This window comes from Canis lupus, chromosome 30 (genome assembly GCF_003254725.2).
Source record: "Canis lupus dingo isolate Sandy chromosome 30, ASM325472v2, whole genome shotgun sequence".
Taxonomy (NCBI): domain Eukaryota; kingdom Metazoa; phylum Chordata; class Mammalia; order Carnivora; family Canidae; genus Canis; species Canis lupus.
Genome location: NC_064272.1, coordinates 16,792,431 through 16,809,938, shown reverse-complemented (window position 1 = coordinate 16,809,938; position 17,508 = coordinate 16,792,431). Strand labels below are relative to the sequence as shown.

General features: G+C 36.7%; 1 protein-coding gene across 8 annotated transcripts in view; it reads left to right on the top strand.

The window, feature by feature from the left end:
• The window catches only part of SPPL2A (signal peptide peptidase like 2A), a 57,483-nt gene extending 49,396 nt beyond the window's left edge, over positions 1-8,087 (top strand). For 7 of the 8 annotated variants that reach the window (XM_049104090.1, XM_035708780.2, XM_049104089.1 and 4 more), the window contains one exon: positions 4,236-8,087. In XM_049104090.1, the coding sequence (XP_048960047.1) occupies positions 4,236-4,310 (75 nt within the window). In that variant the 3' untranslated portion in view covers positions 4,311-8,087. Of the gene's footprint in view, positions 1-3,719; positions 3,795-4,235 lie in introns of all 8 variants that reach the window. The other variant, XM_049104087.1, reaches the window with a different exon arrangement.
• The last annotated feature ends 9,421 nt before the right edge of the window (positions 8,088-17,508 follow it).

Genomic DNA, 17,508 nt, shown 5'->3' with positions numbered 1-17,508 from the left:
TTTATTAAATCTGGTTCTTTTAACTTACTTGCAAAATGATTTGATAGCCATCACAAGCCTCAGAGGAAAAAGAAAACCTGTTAAATGTAGCCATTTTCCCACTGTACACTAGATTTTAAAATATGAAGAACAGATACGTGCTGAAATTTTAGGCAAGCTAGCAGTTTATATTATAAACTGCTGCCAGGAGAGAATCTTTTTTTTTTTTTTTTAAACTAGCATTTTCGGAAGTTATAGCATGTAATGCCCTCACAAAATTTATTCCCCTGTAACTGTGAAAAAAGAAATCTCTCATTGCTTTTTTCCAACCTTTAAAGTCAAAATTAATTTAGCTTGAATGTTACTATTTGTGAGAGACAACGACAGTACATTAAAGGCTTTGGAAACAGTTCTGGCAAGTCACTTGGTCTAAGACTCTTCTCCTCATCCATTAAATCAGGTTGGATCTACAGGCAGATAGGAGAATCTATAATTCATAGTGGTGGGTTACCCCAGGGCTTGGTAGGGCAGGTGGATGTGATCGGGTAAGGCCAGGCAAAGACTTTGAAAGTACAGCTAGGAACCTCAACAAGCCTGATAAAACGGGAGACTAGGTATCAACCTAGTATAAGGTCAGCCCTGAAGCCAGCCCTGAGGCAGTTCCTGCTTCGTCTCTCAGGTGAATAGTGTCATTACCTTTTCCCTCCTTTCCCCTGCTTCCATTGTGTTCAGAGCATTGCCTTACTGTTTCCAGACTATCCTTTATATTATTCCCAATTCAAAATCTTCCTTCTCCAAGCGGATATCCAAGAATTCTCTAGTTGAAATTAGGTTCACCTTTCCCCATAATTTTTGTGGACTTTGTACTTTCAATACTTATTAACATCTGCCTTATAGTTTAGATATTTGTGTATGCCTCCCTCAGTAAGTTATTATCTTCTAGGTATTAGGAACCTATACTGATGATAACAGGGTTTTATATATTATAAATTCTTAGTTAATGTTAACTTATAATATATATTATTTATTAGCTGAATAAAACTCAATGTTAAAATTTTTTATGCAAGCAACTATAATGTCTATTCAGTCCTTAATCCACTGACTTTTAAAATTTTTTTTTTTTTTTTTTTTTTATTTATGATAGTCACACAGAGAGAAAGTGAGAGGCAGAGACATAGGCAGAGGGAGAAGCAGGCTCCATGCACCGGGAGGCCGACGTGGGATTCGATCCCGGGTCTCCAGGATCGCGTCCTGGGCCAAAGGCAGGCGCTAAACCGCTGCGCCACCCGGGGATCCCTTCTTTTTTTTTTAATTTTTTTTTTTTTTTTTTTTTTTTTTTTTATGATAGTCACACAGAGAGAAAGTGAGAGGCAGAGACATAGGCAGAGGGAGAAGCAAATCCACTAACTTTTAGTCACTTTTGCGTGTATGTGTGTAAGCTTGTATTTTAGCAGCCCTCATAAAATTACCAAAAGTATTGTAAGGTTTATAAAAATGAGGCATTTTTAAAGCATTAAACTAGACTTGTGTCTTCACAGCCTTTCTATATAATCATTTATTTTGCAAGTGCCAAAAGTTTTTGCTACTATTTGACATAATCAAATATAAAACAGGTGATATAAAATAAGCCAGAATCTAAGGTGATGGCACACATGCTTATGTTGTTAATCATTTGTTTCATTCCAATGCCTGGTATTAGAGTTGGTGCAAGAATAGTGGTGGTAAAAAGCAGGCCTTTGCACTGGAGACTTTTTAAATGTCATGGTTTGCCCTGATGGCCTTTTTATGCTTTTCTCAAAGGGAAAATTATACCCCATTTGTTGGCTGAAATCAGAGACTTCATGGAAGTACTTTTCGTTTTTTATTTAGAGTCAGCCCTTTCCATCAATTTCTCTGATCAAATGATACAGAGCAAGAGAGCACAAGCAGGGGGAATGGCAGGAAGAGGGAGAAGCAGGCTCCCCACTGAGCAGGGAAGCCCAATGTAAGGACTCAATCCCAGAACTCTGGGATCATGGACTTAGCCGAAGGCACTTAACCCACTCAGCCACCCACGCACCCCCTAATTTGGAAATCTTAATTGTATATTATTTTCCTTTTTTTTTTTTAAGATTTGTTTATTTATTTATTCATGATAGACACACAGAGATAGAGGCAGAGACACAGGCAGAGGGAGAAGCAGGCTCCATGCCCGGAGCCCGATGCGGGACTCGATCCCGGGACTCCAGGATTGCGCCCTGGGCCAAAGGCAGGCACCAAACCGCTGAGCCACCCAGGGATCCCCTGTATATTATTTTCTGTAACTTAGAGCCACTTAACACTCTTACTTGCTATAAACTTTTTTTCTGGAATGCTTCAAGAGCTGTTGTACTCAGTTTCATTTGATTCTACCCAAAGTTTTAAGTTCTGATTAGTGTAAAATAAATCAAGGTGTTTCTTCTCTAGAGAGAAAAATCAAGCAGTGACCTAATTACTTTGGCATAAAGAACAACTAAAACACCTCATCATTTTAGAAAAATGTTGTTCTTTCTGGTCCTAAATCAATGGAGTTAGATTTATGCAACAACCTCCAATGAGTTATTTTACTCTGGATAGAAAGTAAATGTTCAGTTTGTTGATATCCAGTAAACAGTGGATTTGTCTCTGTTAAATGTCACCAGTGCTTCTAATTATTTTTAGAAGTCACAAGCTGTAACTGACAAGTCAGAATACAGAGATACTTAGAACAACGGTCTTTAGTATCAACAACTCTGTAGTTACCCTCCTTTAATGAGAGTTTTATTAGAGTGTTTCTGGAGATTGGTTCACTTATAAATAAGCAGAACTATCGGTAAATGCTAGGCAATCTGACCCAATTTCAGAAGACATCTTTCCAAACTGAACTTGCTTATTTACAAATATTATGAAAAACTATACCAATTTTGCCAGTTAATTTTATTATCTATATTTTTGTTACATTTTTAAAAACCTATTTCAAGGTTGTGCTTTATGTTTCTATATTGCTTTTATTGAAAAGTCAAAAGAGAAAAGTAAGTGCAGAATACAGATGTTTACTTCTTAATAAGCCGATTTTGAAAGTTTTTTTAATGAATACATTTTATTTATAAATATATAATATATAATATATAGATAGGAATTAAAGTGCCAGTGAGGTACCTGAGGATTAGGAAAGAAGAGATACATGATAACTTAGGGAGTATAGGCTGTGAATTCAGTAGAGTACAGTTGCCAGGGTAAGCAGGTCTTGGGGAACGAAGAGGCTTTCCCCACCATCCTGCCGAGACTGCCTCCATTCTCTCTCCTCACAGCTCCAACCTCTCACATCCCAAACTTCTTTTTGTTTTTTTTAATTTTTTTTTTAAAGATTTTATTTATTCATGAGAGACACACACACAGAGAGAGAGAGGCAGACACAGGCAGAGGGAGAAGCAGGCTCCATCCAGAGACCCCGATACTGGACTCGATCCTGGGTCTCCAGGATCACACCCTGGGCCAAAGGCGGCGCTAAACCGCTGAGCCACCCGGGCTGCCCCGAACTTCTAAATTACTAGAAGAAAAAGGACCTAAATATATCTTACATGCTTTTCCTTTCTTTCCCTTATTTAAATTGTGACTAAAATCAACTCTTCAACAACTTCATCTTATGTTTCATTTGGTAAAGTGATGATAAATATATTACCTGTCTCAATTGGGCTTTTTTTCCCCCTTGAAGTGCTATAAACATGTATCTCTTTATCTAGGGGGTATCTTTGGCAAATACAGGACCTCAAAACTGATTTTCTGGGGACCCGAGATGACTCGCAGAGTACTGGCAGGTTTGGGCTTTATAAGCTATCTCCATTTCTTGAGACAATTGTCAGCTGAAAGCCTCAGCTCATGTTGTGTTCTTCTTGTCTGGCAAGGTCAGAGACCCCATTTGGGAATGATTCCACTGTCTGCTTCCTTTTCCAAAAAACACTAAAGCTTTTAGAATCACTTTACAAAAATAGGAACGTTTATCTTGCTGGTCTTTCTTCTAATTGTTGATAAAGAAGAGAAAATGTGCATCACAGTACTGAAAATATTGGAGAGAGGGAGAGAGAGAAGCAGACTCCCCACTGAGGAGGGAACTAGATGAGGGCCACCCAGGTACTCCCTTCCTGTCTTTTTTTTTTTTTTAAGTGGAAATCCTTTAGCCAAATTAGTGAATCATTGAAGGCAAGTTGAAATTTTGCATTTCCTAACATTTTTTATTTATGCCTTTTTATTTATCCTAGGTGATGGACCATCTGGACTATGCAACAAATGAAGAAAACCCTGTGACTGCTGGTGAACAGATTGTCCAACAATAATATTATGTAGACCTGCAATAATGTCAGTTGATTTTCTACAAATAGAGTTTGACTTTTTAAATTGACTTTTGAATTGACAATCTAAACAAATCTTCAATGATATGCTTGCAAATATATATTTTTTAAGATCTGGTACTGACAATTACATCAAATAATTGAAACATACTTGCTTTTAACTATGTTAAAGTTGTGCCTTCACGTTAAATAAAAGCATATAGTCTGTGTAATTTTGAAGATCTATAATATACAGTATATTTTTCTAAAAAACTGTCCTGACCCACCCCTGTACTTTCTTACTGAAATGTTTCTTTTAACTCCTAATAACAGATAAAAGTATTTCTGTCAAAGTGAGTTTCTGAACAGATTTTCTGACAAGAGTTATGCAAATTTTTGCTCTGTAGAAATAACCACTTAAGACCATATTAGAAGGTAGTTCAACGATGAAATTTTGGACCTTTTCACTGCAGAGGTTAAAAAACTATAATTTGGGAAAATATTTAAATGCATATTTTTGTAGCATAAGTTTTTTTTAAAGTACCAATCTTTTTTAAACTTGAAAATCTAAATTACCTTAGTCTGCATATGTATTATATTAAAATCGTTTTTCAGATATAAAGAAACATAATATATAGAACTAGTCATTAAAAAGACACAGAAACTGAAATCCATAGTTTTCCAGTGGTCTGTTTTTCTTGAAGAGGTAGCTTAAATTTCTATATTAACATTTAGTTTTACCATGGTATTTCTTATCTCTAAAGTTTGGTTCTGTTGATGTTAAGGCTTGAAATTTTGTAAAATGTGTTTTTTTATCAACTTAAATATTAACACATGTGGTGCATTGTATGAGTATAGTGTCCCTAACAGGCTCCCCGTACCCCCTCAATCACCACCTTTTTTTTTTTCCCCTAATTCCCACTCCTTTCCCCATAGGAAACCAATGTTAATCTTTTAATATTTTAATGGAGGATGGTTTACTAATATACAAAGTATGCTTTAGAGGAAAGAATTAGAGACAAAAGACAGGAGACTGAGTGTCAATTTAATGACAATAAAAGAATTTGAGTAAATTATCTTAGCTCAAAAGTTTGGTATCTCAGTTTTCAGATCTGCAAAATGAGTAAGTTAGACTAATTACTCTGGTACCTTCCAACTTGAAAAGTAGCTTTCTCATTCTTTGCTGAATCTCAGCATGGCCTTGAACATTATCCTGGGAGTCAGAGGTCAGAGTATCTGTCTACTGTCTTTTATTTTTAAAAAATTCCGAAATGATGAGTGATTGCAATAGCAGGATTTTGCATTTCTCTGTAAGTAATGTATAAGATTGTGAACAAGTCTATGATCTTTCATTCTAAGGCCATTTCAGCTGATTAAAAGATAAAGCTACTGCCTTTTAAAATGGATCAGATCTTTGATGTTTGAAATAAATGTAATCTTTGATGGAGTTAGATGCTTTTGTTGAATTAACTTTTGCTGCTGAATAAATTGTAGATAGAGAAGCTCCCTGACAGACAGTCCTCTTTCCACTTAGTATGCTTATGGGTCCTTCAGTTTATGGCAACATGACGGGTCAGTATCTGCCAAGTAAGAGTTAATCTTAATTTTGTCTCCATAATATCAAGTTTGAACTTTTTCCAAAGAATCTAATTTATTTGGCAGACTCTGATAGAACAGATTAAGTGCCATTTTAAAACTCCAACTCTATTTTCATTTATAATATCAATAAAATGTTTGCCAAAATACAGCTTTTTTAGTAAGATTATCTGTACTCATCCCAACTTTATGATATTTAAAAGCCTTAACCACATTTTATGAAGAACATTAAAGAAAATTTTATATCTTTGATTACAAATTCTACTTTATCCAACCATAAGTTACCAGAGGTAAAACTGTTCTAGTTTGCTATTGAGATCCTATCTATTAAATGAAAATAAGAAACAAAACATGAAATTCCACAAGTTTCTCCATTCACAATGTCAACTTTATTTGTATTCAAAGAATCCTTCTAGCAACATAGTTGAAAAGAAAATATTTTGAGAAATTACAGTCCAGAATATTTTATTTTAGAAATCAAAATAAAGGGTGGGGAGATGAAAGTTTGGCATTAAAAGGCTATGTCATTTCTCCTCCTCTCATCCTCCCACCACCTGTAACTTTAAGGGGAAGAGAGTTATTTTTTTCCTAAACATGTCTTTAAAACAGTGAGATATATAGTATCATTACTTACTGGAAAAAAATAATGTACTACTTTTTAGAAATTCTCTCTGAACATTTTGTAGCTTATCAAACAGAACTAAATATCTCAAATTGCAATGTAAGTGATTTTTCCTTCAGTTTAGGTCAGCAGAGATAAATATGAAGTTTGGGGTGAAAGACCTTGATATTCTAATATGCTATATTTTCTTCTAGCTTGTTGATTTTTTTTCAGGTTAGCAATACCTTAGTAGAATCTGTGATTGACTTTTGAAGGAAGAGAATTTTAGCCCATCTGCTGTTGGCGTTTTTAGATTTTAGTTTAGTGTCCACAGAGGTTTTGGTGAAATGGTACATTTATAGTAAATACAAATGAGCTTTCCAGTTTTCCTTTGCTCTTCCAGCTTCTGCTGTAGGTAAGCAAAGATTATTTCTACATTTGACTAAAAAATAATTGAGCCAATTCTATTTAAGCTTGGTTTCTAAACTTCAACCTGATCTCAGCCAATGAGATTTCAAAAACACGAGCTGCATTTCAGACCGTGGAATGCACTAGTTTGAAAGGGTTAGTGTTTTCCTGTTAATAAGGAAAAAGGTTGAATGATGCCAAATAACCAATTCTGCAGTTTGAAGTTTTTATTTTCAGTGCTCTCATTACCTCAGAAGACAATTCTAAGGGGAGGTGGGGAAGGTAATGTGAATAAAATCAAAATACTGACTATAAATCACTTTTTGTTTCCTGGAAGAAAGATACTCTGTAAATTCAAGTGACCTGAATCAAGTTACCCAACCTTTTAGAATTGGAAAAGAAATTCTGTAGTACTCATGGTATGGGTTACTGAAATTTCAGAGTAAAAAAATGATTGATAAAGTAATATACAACCGTATTATAGTGAACACCATATATGTAAATTAACTTGTTTAATGTTGCCATAGTTAAGGACAGGTTTGCATCTGTGAAAATGTTCATTGGCGGGAAAATTATTTTTAGACTAAAGTTTTAGAATAAAAATAAATAAATAAAAAATAAAGTTTTAGAATAGTCCTGCATTATTGGCATTTGAGGCAACTAAGAGAAAAAAAATGTAGAATATTTAATGTCGTCATATGTTTCTTCTATTAGGCATAAAAAATATTGTAAACTTCTATTCTTTTGGGATATGGATTTTTTTTTTAATATCTAAAGTTTATCTGGTTAACCTGCAGAATTTCCAGTAGGACAAATCAGTGTAAAGTTTTTGCCTATTTTATACCTTCTGTTGTGTTTTGTTCAAATGAGAACCTTTTTAAAAATACATATGATTGAATTTTTACTTCTTAGATTATGGTTCAAGTGTGGAATTCTTTTATTTTTAACACTTTGATATGTGAGTTGATATAAATTAATAGTTTTATAACACTACTAGGCTTTATTTTTTTTATGGAACATGATTTAAAATTTAAAATTTTTTGAAGTGTTAATTTAGCAATGCTTTAAAAGTTCATTATGAAAAAAAGTTCATTATGTGCCAATACTGATAAGAAAAACAATTTTTTTAATGTATTGATTTCACTATGGTATTCAATAAATTATATTTTAAAATAAAATTTGAATTTGTTTTATTTTTAATGGTAAAAAATAATTGAAAATGAACTAAAAGTATACTAGATCATATTCACATAAAGTATAAATGGTAATAATCCTTAGCAAAATCATGTAGCTATTTAAGTCTGACAGATTATCCATAAAACCTAGGTTCCGTAAGTGTCATTTACTGGAAATTTATACTGATACATTATACTCCTTCATAAATATTGAATTAATGTATGCATGGGCTTTTCTTTAAGCAAGAAATGTTACCTGTTAAAATGAACATTCCTGGCATTTGCAACTTTGCTGATATTATTTTCACAAATTATTGAGGACCCTGTTGCCATTGTACTGCCCTTTTATTTATTTTTAATTATTTATTTATTTATTTATTTATTTATTTATTTATTTATGGTTTTTGTGCTGCCCTTTTAACAAGCTTTACATGTCATCTTTTTCGTTCTAAAATCTGAGACCCAGTATATCAGACTCACCTGGGAGCCTTGTTGAACTACAGATTGCTGGGCTCCAGTCCCAGATTTTTTTTAAGTCGAGTCTGGGGTAGAATCCAACCAAAAATTTCCATTTCTAACCAGTTTCCAGGTGACGTTGGTACTGCTGGCCGGGGGACTACAAATTGAGAACTACTGGTCTAGGGAAATATAGTTGGATAAAGCCCACCATCAAGGGCCCACCATGAGGTTTGTTATCTTAAATTTAAAATGACTATTCTGCGTGTGTGTTGTTCTATGTTTGGTTTCCACAGGTACAATGCTGAATTGAATCAGATCTGTGATTTAGCCAAGCAAGGTCAAGATATTTAAAGAGCAACAAGAGAATTTAGAATATATGTGAAGCAGTGAATATAACTTACTAACCTGTGAAATTTAAGCTGGGTAAGGAAGGATATGAAGATGGGAGGGGGTGATGGAATGATAGTGAAAAGGTGTTGACATAAATGCATTTTAGGTCCCTATGTTGTTGAGTGATTGTTGGGTTCAGATTATCAGAAGTTGGGTAGATGAACAGTGTTGATCAGAGTGGACTGTTAGAAATTGAAATTCTGAAAAATTGCCAGATAATATAGAATGCCCATTAAAATTTGAATTTCAGGGCAGCCCGGGTGGCTCAGCGATTTAGCGCTGCTTTCAGCCCAGGGTGTGATCCTGGAGACCTTGGGATCAAGTCCCATGTCAGGCTTCCTGCATGGAGCCTTTTTCTCCCTCTGCCTGTGTCTGTGCTTCTTTGTGTGTGTGTGTCTCTCATGAATAAATAGATAAAATCTTTTAAAAAAATAAAAATAAATAATAATAAATTTGAATTTCAGGGATGCCTGGGTAGCTCAGCGGTTGAGCATCTGCCTTCAGCTCAGGTCATGATCCTGTGGTCCTGGGATATCGGGCTCCCTGTGAGGAGCCTGCTTCTCCCTCTGCCTATGTCTCTGCCTCTCTCTGTGTGTCTCATGAATAAATAAGCAAAATCCTTTTAAAAAAATAAATTTGCATTTCAGATAAATAATGGTCACTTTTTAATGTAAGTGTATTCTAAAGTATACTTAGAATATACATTGTATTAAAAAAAAAAAGAATATACATTGTGTATGTGTATTTTTCTTGATAGTTTATTCCCAGTATGGGTATATTTTCAACCAGTATACTGATAGCTGGATGAGTCCTTTTAGTCTAGTAACTTCTATCCTTCAATTCGGAAAATATTTTTAGATTATTTCATTCAGGGCTCCTAGGTGGCTCAGTGAGTTAAGCATGGCTCGAGTCATGATCCCAGGGTGCTGGGATGGAGCCCTGCATTGGGCTTCCTGCTCTGCAGGGGAGTTTGCTTCTCCCTCTCACTCTGTCCTTCCCGCTTGTTTGTGTTCTCTCTCTGTAAAATAAATTAAAATCTTTAAAAAAAAATTTTTTTTCATTCCTTATTACCTCCCCTTCATTTTCTCTCTTGTTTCTGGAAGCCTTGATATTTTGATATTGCACCTCCTGTACTAATCCTCTATTTGTCTTATCTTTTCTCTCAAGTGTTCCACCTCACTTATCGTTTTGTCCTGTTAATCCAGAAGATTTCCTGAACATTGTTTTCTAACCTTTTATTGGATTTTTTCTTTCTGCTAATGTGTTATTTTCCAAGCTCTTTTTTGCTCTCAGATACTTTGTTTTATATAGCATCCTATTGCTGTTTCGTTGATGCCATATATTCTCTTAACTCCGAAAGTATTAATTAATGACAGGGCTTTTGTTTACTTGTTTTTGAAATTGTTATCTGTATATAGCCCCTGCTTTCTTCAATTCCATTCTTGGGGTGTTGTTATATCTTAGAAGCTTTCTTCAGAGGAAAGGTAATTTTCAGTTTTCTGCTCATGTTTAAGAGTGGGAAAACTAAAAAACCAGTTGGATACTCTGAGCACATAAGTGGTGCCTAAATGAAAGGTACGTTGTAGGATGATCTGGCTCTGCTTCTGGGAAAACCTGATATAAGTGCTTTCTTTTGAGATGATCAGTTTCCTTAAAAAAAAAAAAAAAAAAAAAAAAACTCTTCCAATCTCCTGGAGTCATGTGTTTGGGGAAAGTATTGACATTCTTAGCATTCTGTATGTAAATATTCACTCAGATATCATTTTCAGTGTATTACCTACGATGCCCCCCAATTGTGACTGGATCCTCCAAGCCAGAGACCCCCCCCCCGCCCCGTTTTACTCTCTCCAAGGATCAAAATTCCACTTTTCTGCCAGTCAAGGAGGGACACTTGTTCAGCTCCGTGAAATAGTCATGACTCTTCATGACTTAGAAAATAGCCATGTTACTTTCATCCCAAATGAAATAATTGGTTTAGCCAATACTCATTAGTGTATGAAACCATTAGGTAAAAGGAAGGTTTAAGCTGTCAGCACTTGGAATCATTGATAAATCTTAGCATTACTAAAAGTGGAACAACCAGACATTGCAGGCCTTTCAACATGATGCAGTATGAAGCACATAGCATCATGAAGTGTTCTTGCAAAAAAAGATAACCTGAAGTCTATTCAAATCTAGAGCATGAACTTCCAACTGTGGGAAATATGGAGGATGAAGAAAGAAAGAACACTCAAGGGAGCAAACTTACAGAATATGCAACATTCTGAAGGACAACTGAATTGGTTTTTGTAATAAATCAACAGGGTAGGGGAAAAAGTGAGAAAGGAAGGGCTGCTCTAAATTAAAAGAAATTTCTGTGACATGACACCCAAATCCCTTGTGTAGACCTTGTTTGGATCTCAATTCAACAAATCAACTAAACAAGACATTGGTGAACTAACTAGGAAAATTTGGTTACAGACCAGATGAAAGACAATACCAAATATTTATTTTTTTAGATGTGATAATGACATGATGTCCACTTTTTAAAACAGATGTATGTTGAAATAAAGAACAAAATGATATGAGGTCTATGATTTGCTATAAATTAAATCAGCTTCAGGGATGCCTGGGTGGCTCAGTGGTTGAGCTTCTGCCTTTGACTCAGGTCATGATCCTAGGGTCTTGGGATCAAGTCCCACATCAGGCTCACTGTGGGGACCCTGCTTCTCCCTCTGCCTATGTCTCTGCCTCTCTCTGTGTCTCTCATGAATAAATAAAAATCTTAAAAAAAAAAAAAAAAACCCTAGGGAGAGTTTTTTTTTTTTTTTCTCCTTTAAAAATAAAGTAGGGGGGGGGGCACCAGGATGGCTTAGTTGAGCAGTTAGGCAGGCACCTTCAGGTCAGGTTGTGATCCCAGGGTCCTGGGACTGAGCTTCCTGGTCAACAGGGAGTCTGCTTCTTCCTCCCTCTACTCGCGCTCTTGCTCACTCTCTCCCACTCTCAAATAAATAAATAGAATCTTTTAAGAAATAAAAAACTAGAGTCAAAGAAAAGTTATAAAAATGTTTATTATGGGCAGCCCGGGTGGCTCAGCAGTTTAGCGCCGCCTTCAGCCCAGGTTGTGATCCTGGAGACGCGGGATGGAGTCCCCACGTCGGGCTCCCTGCATGGAGCCTGCTTCTCCCTCTGCCTCTCTCTCTTGTGCTCTGTGTCTCTCATGAATAAATAAATAAATAAAATCTTTAAAAATGTTTATTATGTGTATTAGTTATGTAACTAATTGGCATATTTGCATGTAATAAAGTCGAAGAAGCCCAGTTTTCATCCTCTCAATATTTCAGGAACTATTTATTGAATACCAATGATACGCCAGGCACTGTACTAAGCTATTAGAGTTAGAGATTAATATTTGAAATATTCCAGGTATTTTTGGTTGCCATTTTATAAGCTTTCCCCTTGCAAACCAGGTTAATTCTTTTGAAAGAATGCCTCCGGAAGAAAATCCATTAATCCTCTATCCAAAGTACAGCAAAATTTGTTGGAACTGGTTTAATCACTCTTCGCTTATATAAACAAAGGATTTTCTAAACATTTGTTACGTGTCTAATGTAAGTGGCAGGGAAATTTTACATAAAATAAGCATTTCATATATCGACTTTGTTTTTAGTTGTTTTGATGCTTTAATCGGTTTTAATTCTTTTCATGTTGCCAGCATCCTAAGTTGTTCCTCTTCAGTTATGAAACTACAGTGGCACTTTCTCAGTTGCCCAGGAACTTAGACTGGTGGCAAATCCATTCAGGAAGAATGATTCATGTGGAAGCAATCATACAAGCCGGCTATTTGGACCTAGTAAAGAAAACAAAGATCCTTAGTTAGCTGATTAAATAGTTTGAGGAAAAGATTTTGTGAAAGATTGAATCAAATGTAATCTGTTGTTCTCTCTTATTAGTGACTAATTTCTCAGGGTTCCTTTTGTTTTTGTTTTTACTGTCACTAGGGGTAATAAAGGTTTGTGAAACATGTATTAAAGAATTGGGGGGATCCCTGGGTGGCGCAGCGGTTTAGTGCCTGCCTTTGGCCCAGGGCGCGATCCTGGAGACCCGGGATCGAATCCCACGTCGGGCTCCCGGTGCATGGAGCCTGCTTCTCCCTCTGCCTGTGTCTCTGCCTCTCTCTCTCTCTGTGTGACTATCATAAATAAATAAAAAATTAAAAAAAAGAATTGTGGGAAATCATAAAACCTGACTAGTGTCACAGATAGCAGTCATTCATAGTTTGTATTACTTATTAGTCATTTCATTTTTTAAAGAGATTTTAAAATAAATAAAATGTTTATTTTAAATATTGAAATATTTTTATAAAATAAAAAATTTTAAGGGGGAGCAGCAGAGGGAAAGAAGCCAACTCCCTGGTAGCAGGGAGCCCAAGATAGGACTCTATCCTATGACCCCAAAATCATGACCTGAGCTGAAATCAAGAGTCAGATACTCAACCAACTGAGCCACTCAGGCACCTCTGGTCACTTCAAATATAATACAGTTTACGATAAACTCAGAATATTCTAAAAATATTTTTTCTAGGTTAAAATTAAGCCTCTTTATTATTAAATACCCTAAGGCCTCAGAAAATCTACTATTTAGAATGGTTGTTTTACAAATATCCCTATTGCAGCTATTTGAGTTCAAATCAGTGAAATGTGCTTCTGAGAGCTTCTAAAGGTGAATGCAACACCAAGGATTGTATATATTTGTTAACAAATTTAAATTACAAAGAACCAGAGGGCTGGTGGTGTATTTACACTCAGTAACAGAAGAAGGATGTCCCAGCTCAGTGAGTCAGGCAGAGAAAAAAATTCCCCCTTCCTTTGCTTTTTTGTTCTATTCAGGTCCTCAATGGATTAGAAGAAGCCCCATTCACACTGGGAAGATCAATCTGCTTTATTCAGTATCCCAATTGAAATACTAGCCTCATGCAGAAACGCCCTCACAGACACCCCCAGAAATAATGTTCAATCTAGGTACTCCATGTCCCAAATTGACACCTAAAATTAAGCAATATAGGGTTAATCAGAATCAGTGTTCTAAGACAGTCATCCTCATCCCGAAGTATATATACATGCCCTTAGTGATAAATGAAGACATTCCAAAGGATATGAATATTATTAAGGAAATCGATGTTTAAGAAATTGATTTCATAAGAGTAATTTTATGTTTCTCTTACTTCCATCTTCCTTTGTCTTTCTTATTTCCACCTTCTTAGAGGATATCTCATAGTTGTGTCTACATACCAGGTGTACTGGGGAATTGGACATTTAGAAACTAAGGCCAGTGTAGTCAATTAGTTTTAAAACAAAACATTTAAGGGAAGAGGTACAAACAGAACAGAAGGCCTGAGCCATGAAAGGAAGTGACCTAGTCATACTGTGTTTTCTGCAGTAGATATTTAACAAATATGATGAATAAATGGATGGCTGATTAATAATACGTTATACTATGAGAACACAGACTTCCATGTTCTGCCCCACATCCTGTAACCCTTTACTATGTAAGAACAGCACTTTGTCTTAATTTGACAAAACTCTCCATGCCTGAATCAAAGGTCAGAGTCACATCTTTAGAATCTGGCCCATCAGAGAGTTTGGTTTTTCTCTTCAAAAAATATTATTGAATGATTCCTACATATGGGTCATTGAGGTAGGATACTGGTGAATAAAACAGATAAGGTTAGGATCCTTGAATGTTTAGGGGCAGGAGGTGAGGGGATTGGCAAGTAAGTTGGTGATTAGCGAGAGAAATGCTGTAAGGGAGCATATAGAGGGAGCACCTAAACCAGATTGGGTGTGCTATGTGGAGGAAATAAAAGAAATCTTGAAAGAAGAAATTTATAGGTTGAGGCCTGATGGTGGACATTGGACGAGGATAGGAAGTAGGCTGGAAGTAACTAGAGATAAAACTGGAAAAATGATATGGGATTAGATACGAAAGTATTTGGAACTGTTATAAGAGCAGTAAGAGCCACTGAAGGGTTTGAAGTACAGAAAAGAGATAAGAATGGGGCTCCTGGGTAGCTCAGTCTATTAAGCATCTGTCTTCAGCTCAGGTCATGATCCCAGGGTCCTGGGATTGAGCCCCTTATCAGGCTTCTTGTTTAGTGGGGAGCCTGCTTCTCCTTCTCCTTCTGCCTGCCACTCCCCCTGTTTGTATTTGCTCTCTGTCATAAATAAAATCTTTAAAAAAGAGAGAGAGAGCTAAGGATCATTCTTTCTAAATTAATTCTAAGGAAGAGACTAGGGACTAGGTTTCTTACTGGAGTCCCATCATATCACTCAAAAGGGTTGATATGACATGGTTATACCTCTCTGCCTTTGAGTATTCTCTTTAGCTAAAACCCCTTACTATATTTCTTTATATACCCTTCCAACTCTTCCCACAATATTCGATTCATATTCTAGAGCCCCCAAGCTTTTAAAATATCCCCAACTGGGCAGCCCCGGTGGCGCAGCAGTTTAGTGCCGCCTGCAGCCCGGGGTGTGATCCTGGAGACCCAGGATCGAGTCCCACATCGGGCTTCCTGCAGGGAGCCTGCTTCTCCCTCTGCCTGTGTCTCTGCCTCTCTCTTCGCTCTCTCTGAATGAATAAATAAATAAATCTTAAAAAAATATATCCCCAACTGATGACTAGATTCTACCACTGTCTAGTGCCATATTTGTACCATATTTTAATCAGTTATATATTGCCACATAACAGATTACCCTCAAATTAATGACTTGAAAAAACAATAAACACTTATCATTTCTCATAGTTCCCAAAAGTCAGGAACTTGAGAGTAGTTTGGCAGTGGCTCTGTCTCAAAAGTTTTTCATGAAGTTACAAAACATCAGCTGGGGATGCAGTCATCTGACATCTTATCTGGGGTTGAAGGATACACTTTCAGCATGGCTTACCCATATGGCTGGCAAGTTGGTGCTGGCTGTTGGCAGGAGGTCTCATCTCCTTGTCATTTGTACGTCTTCACACTTCACATTTCACAGGACTGCTTGAGTGTCCTCATGACAAGGCACTTGACCTCCCCCAGAATGAGTGATATAAAAGAACAAGGTAGGGATCAAAATGTCTTTTATGACCAAGCCTTAGAAGTCTGTCATTTTGGGATCCCTGGGTGGCGCAGCGGTTTAGCGCTTGCCTTTGACCCAGGGCACGATCCTGGAGATCCGGGATTGAATCCCACGTCAGGCTCCTGGTGCATGGAGCCTGCTTCTCCCTCTGCCTGTGTCTCTGCCTCTCTCTCTCTGTGTGTGTGCCTATCATAAATAAAAAAAATAAAAAAAATAAAAAAGAAGTCTGTCATTTTCACAATATCCCCCTGATCACACAGGTCACCCCTGTTCAATGTGGGAGATTACACGAGGGTAACAATACTGGGAAGTGAGGAGCATTAAGGGCCCAATGTTGGAAGTTGGCTAACACAGCAATTATAACATTTATCTTCATTATGAATTTGGCTTGCATCTATCTCTGTTTCACTAGATCAGTGTTTCTTACCTTTTTTTTTCTTTTTTCTTTTAATTTTTATTTATTTATTTGAGAAAGAGAGAGAATGACCAGCAGGGAGGGGTAGAGAGAGAGGGAGAAGCAGACTCCCCACTGTGCAGGGAGCCCAATGTGGGGCTCAATCCCAGGACCTGAGCAGAAGGCAGATGCTCAGCTGACTGAGCCACTCAGATACCCTTTGCCCTTTTTTTCATGATTATTCCATTATGCAGTCTTTTTAGACATTTTTTTCTAATTGTACCCCCCTTTCATGAAATTATAATGCTCATTTATGTTATATATATATATATATCTGTGCTTTATATATAAAAAGAGTAATACTGGGGCACCTGGGTGGCTCAGTGGTTGAGCATCTGCCTTTGGCTCAGGTCGTGGGTCCTGGGATCAAGTGCTGCATTGAGCTCTCCACAGGGAACCTGCTTCTCCCTCTGCCTATATCTCTGTCTCTCTGTGTGTCTCTTATGAATAAATAAATAAAATCTCAAAAAAAAAAATTAGTATTTTTCACCCTCACCACTCACCTCAAGAATCAATTTTCACTTCCTTGAAGACATTGAAGACTTCCTTTGACATTGAGAATGCATGCACTAGACTGAGCTAAAAATCTGAGAGTGGGCTGCTTCCAGTCTTTCTCCAGGGAAAGAGCTGAGGGCAAGGGCAGGGTGGAGGGTGGGGAGGGGGTAGCAAACTCCCTCCAGCCCACAAGCACTTTCCCAAGGCAAAACCTTTTCTCCTGTCTTTCCTAGGATACACCTGTTAGTCTTTGGGATTCAGTTCTCTTGGTTGCCTAACCATGATCTCAGTTCTCTGATGAGTTTTAAGAATCATAGTTTTACAGATTATCTGTTTTTTTCTTGTTAGAATGAAAGTGACATTCTCTTGTGGCTCTCTACATCCTAAGAGGAAGTGAAACTCTTCCTTTTCAGTTTCATGAAAATAATCAAAGGGGTTTTCATGTACTAAGTGTCCTGAGAGTGACTCCTAATGCCTTCTAAGGCAAAATCTGTAACTTACAGTTTCCCATGGATTTTCTCATTCTGTC